We start from the raw sequence: 2,731 nt of genomic DNA, 5'->3' as shown, positions 1-2,731 counted from the left end.
GAAGATTTGAATCTTTCTGTAAAGAATACAGAGACAGGAAGAGTAAAGAATAAGGTGCAAAAAAAAAAAAAAAAGAGTCAAAAGATTTTTGTAGGGAAGGATTTAGAGGCCAAGACCCATCTGTAGATATGGTCAGAATACGGAAGGCCTGAGATGTACCCAATGACCCCTAATGTGCTCCTTCCTGGCCCTTTCATGATCTTTGAGATGAAATCTAAGTATAATTTTCTCTTCCATCTTGAGGATAGTGACCACTCTTGATCTTTACGTCTTCCAGTATCTGATCTGACTTTGGTTGTCTTTTCCCAAAAGCCACTCAAAGACCTCCATGGGAAGTTACAGGGCTAACATCTCAAGCACTACCAGCTTCACACTATCAGGCTTCCCAGAGGTGGAAGGCCTGGAGCACTGTTTAGCTGCCCTCCTCTTGCTGCTTTATGCTATTTCCATCCTGGGCAACATCCTAATTCTCTTCATCATAAAGGAAGAGCAGAGCTTGCACCAGCCAATGTACTACTTCCTGTCTCTATTGTCTGTCAATGATTTGGGCGTGTCGTTTTCTACACTTCCCACTGTCCTGGCTGCCTTGTGCTTTCATGCCCCAGAGATTGCCTTTGATGTCTGCCTGACCCAGATGTTCTTCATCCATTTTTTCTCCTGGACAGAGTCTGGGATCCTGCTGGCCATGAGTTTTGATCGTTATGTGGCCATCTGTCACCCCTTGCGTTATTCTGCAGTGCTCACTGATATCCATGTGGCTCACATGGACATATCCATCATCATCCGCAGCTTCTGCATGGTCTTCCCACTGCCTTTCCTTCTGAAGAGGCTGCCCTTTTGTAAAGCCCATGTGCTGACTCATTCTTATTGCTTGCACCCAGACCTGATCCGCCTGCCCTGTGGAGATAGCACCATCAACAGCATGTATGGCCTGTTCGTTGTCATCTCTGCCTTTGGTTTAGACTCAGTGCTCATTTTCCTCTCCTATGCACTCATACTGCGCACTGTGCTGGCCATTGCCTCCCAGGAGGAAAGGCTTAAAACACTCAACACGTGTGTGTCACACATCTGTGCTGTGCTCATCTTCTACGTGCCCATGGTTAGTGTGTCCATGGTTCATCGATTTGGGAAGCATGCCCCTGAGTATGTGCATAAATTCATGTCCCTGGTGTATCTCTTTGTGCCTCCACTGCTCAACCCGATTATCTATTCCATTAAGACTAAGGAGATTCGTAAGAGGCTATGCAAGATGTTTTTGGGACCTAAACTCTGATGAGAGAGTACCTGATTAGGTACTTAGGAGTTTATTTTATTGTTGTTTCTGATTTTTGGGTGTAAATGCTAGCCCGTTGAGGGTTTCAATCTCCTTCTTCATATGGACCTATGATTGGGTACCTACCATTAGTTTTGTGGTATAGCCTGCCTATAACCCATAACTTAAAACATAAGGCACCTCTATGTTGTAATTAACCATGTCACAGCTTGCCATAAATGACTTGTCTCAGACCTGACAAGGAAGAGGATCTTCAGTTATACCCTTTTATTTTTCCCAATATACTAGTATCATCTATGATTTCAAGTAAATCTCAAAGCAGACAAAAACTGAAAAAAAACATGGATACATATGAATGATGTTATGACTGGGGATTGTGTTATTTGAGATCATAGGTATCACTCAATACTTTTTAGATGAATAATAGTTTTGAATATCTTTAAACATTAAAAATTAAAGAAACACAACAGCTATGACCAATATTACACTTTGGAATAAGAGCATCCCTGAGTCCTATAAATGGAACACACATGTTTGCTGTGCTGACTCTACAATATAAATCATGTAACACCTGAAATTCAGAGATTTAAAAGTAGGAGAAAAATTTTGGGGGAAAAAAGAATATGTTGCCATCCCTTGGGCATGACTGGGATGAGGATTAGCTTTCTCTAGGGAGATGGTAAGCACTCTAAATGGAAGGCTAATATGTACTAGTAGTTGATGGTGGAGAAAGTTGCCTTCAGCAGCATTGACAGTTTAGCCAATGATCTGCTGGAATATGGACTTTCCTGGCCTGTAGTGAGCAACCAAGTAGAGAGACTTCAGCATACGCTGGAGCAGAGGAGAGGTGGTAGATGAAGGTTATCAGGAAATTCACAAAGCATAATCCCTGGAGAGTAATAACGATAAAGGGAGAGGAACTCTCTGCAAATTCATACAAAGCTCACACAAGATAGACCACACAGGCCTGAAGACACCTGACTGAGGTAAGCAGAATAGTGTAGGGACCTTCACAGGCAGTGGACAGGTTATGGCATAGTTCAATTCTGATAGATGATTGGGGAAAACAGACACTGGGGCAGAAAGTTATTTTTTTAAAGAAACACCCTTTTCTGTATTTTCTTCATTACATAATTTTCTAAAATAAATCTACAGAGACCCAGTGACATGATCATTCTCCACACATAGCATCAGTATAGATTCCAATCTTAACAAACCTGTCATGAATGCCAAATTAACAAACCATTACCAAAAACAGTAGACTAAAAACCTAGAGATAACATTTTCAACAATACTAGGTGACACAGAAATCTCAAGTATCCTAGAAAAAGGTGGGTGTAGTCAAACGACTGAGGGCAATGAGATTAGAAATTGTATGGTGGGGGTCAATGCAGTAAAGGTGAATAACAAACCTTAATCCAACAAGAAATAAAAACCCTAAAAAACTGTACTCACCAG

The 2,731-nt window shown here is 41.5% G+C and overlaps 1 protein-coding gene across 1 annotated transcript; it reads left to right on the top strand.

The window, feature by feature from the left end:
• Positions 1-328: 328 nt before the first annotated feature.
• Positions 329-1,273, top strand: OR51A10 (olfactory receptor family 51 subfamily A member 10). Its single transcript, NM_001390910.1, has one exon. The coding sequence runs from the start codon at positions 329-331 to the stop codon at positions 1,271-1,273; it is 945 nt and encodes a 314-aa protein (NP_001377839.1).
• Positions 1,274-2,731: the final 1,458 nt, after the last annotated feature.

Source organism: Equus caballus, chromosome 7, assembly GCF_041296265.1.
Source record: "Equus caballus isolate H_3958 breed thoroughbred chromosome 7, TB-T2T, whole genome shotgun sequence".
In the NCBI taxonomy this organism is placed as follows: domain Eukaryota; kingdom Metazoa; phylum Chordata; class Mammalia; order Perissodactyla; family Equidae; genus Equus; species Equus caballus.
This window is presented reverse-complemented; position numbering and strand designations above follow the sequence as displayed.

Excerpts from the sequence above, each read along its gene's own strand:
- OR51A10 (NM_001390910.1), top strand. The coding sequence starts at position 329 with ATGGGAAGTTACAGGGCTAACATCTCAAGCACTACCAGCTTCACACTA.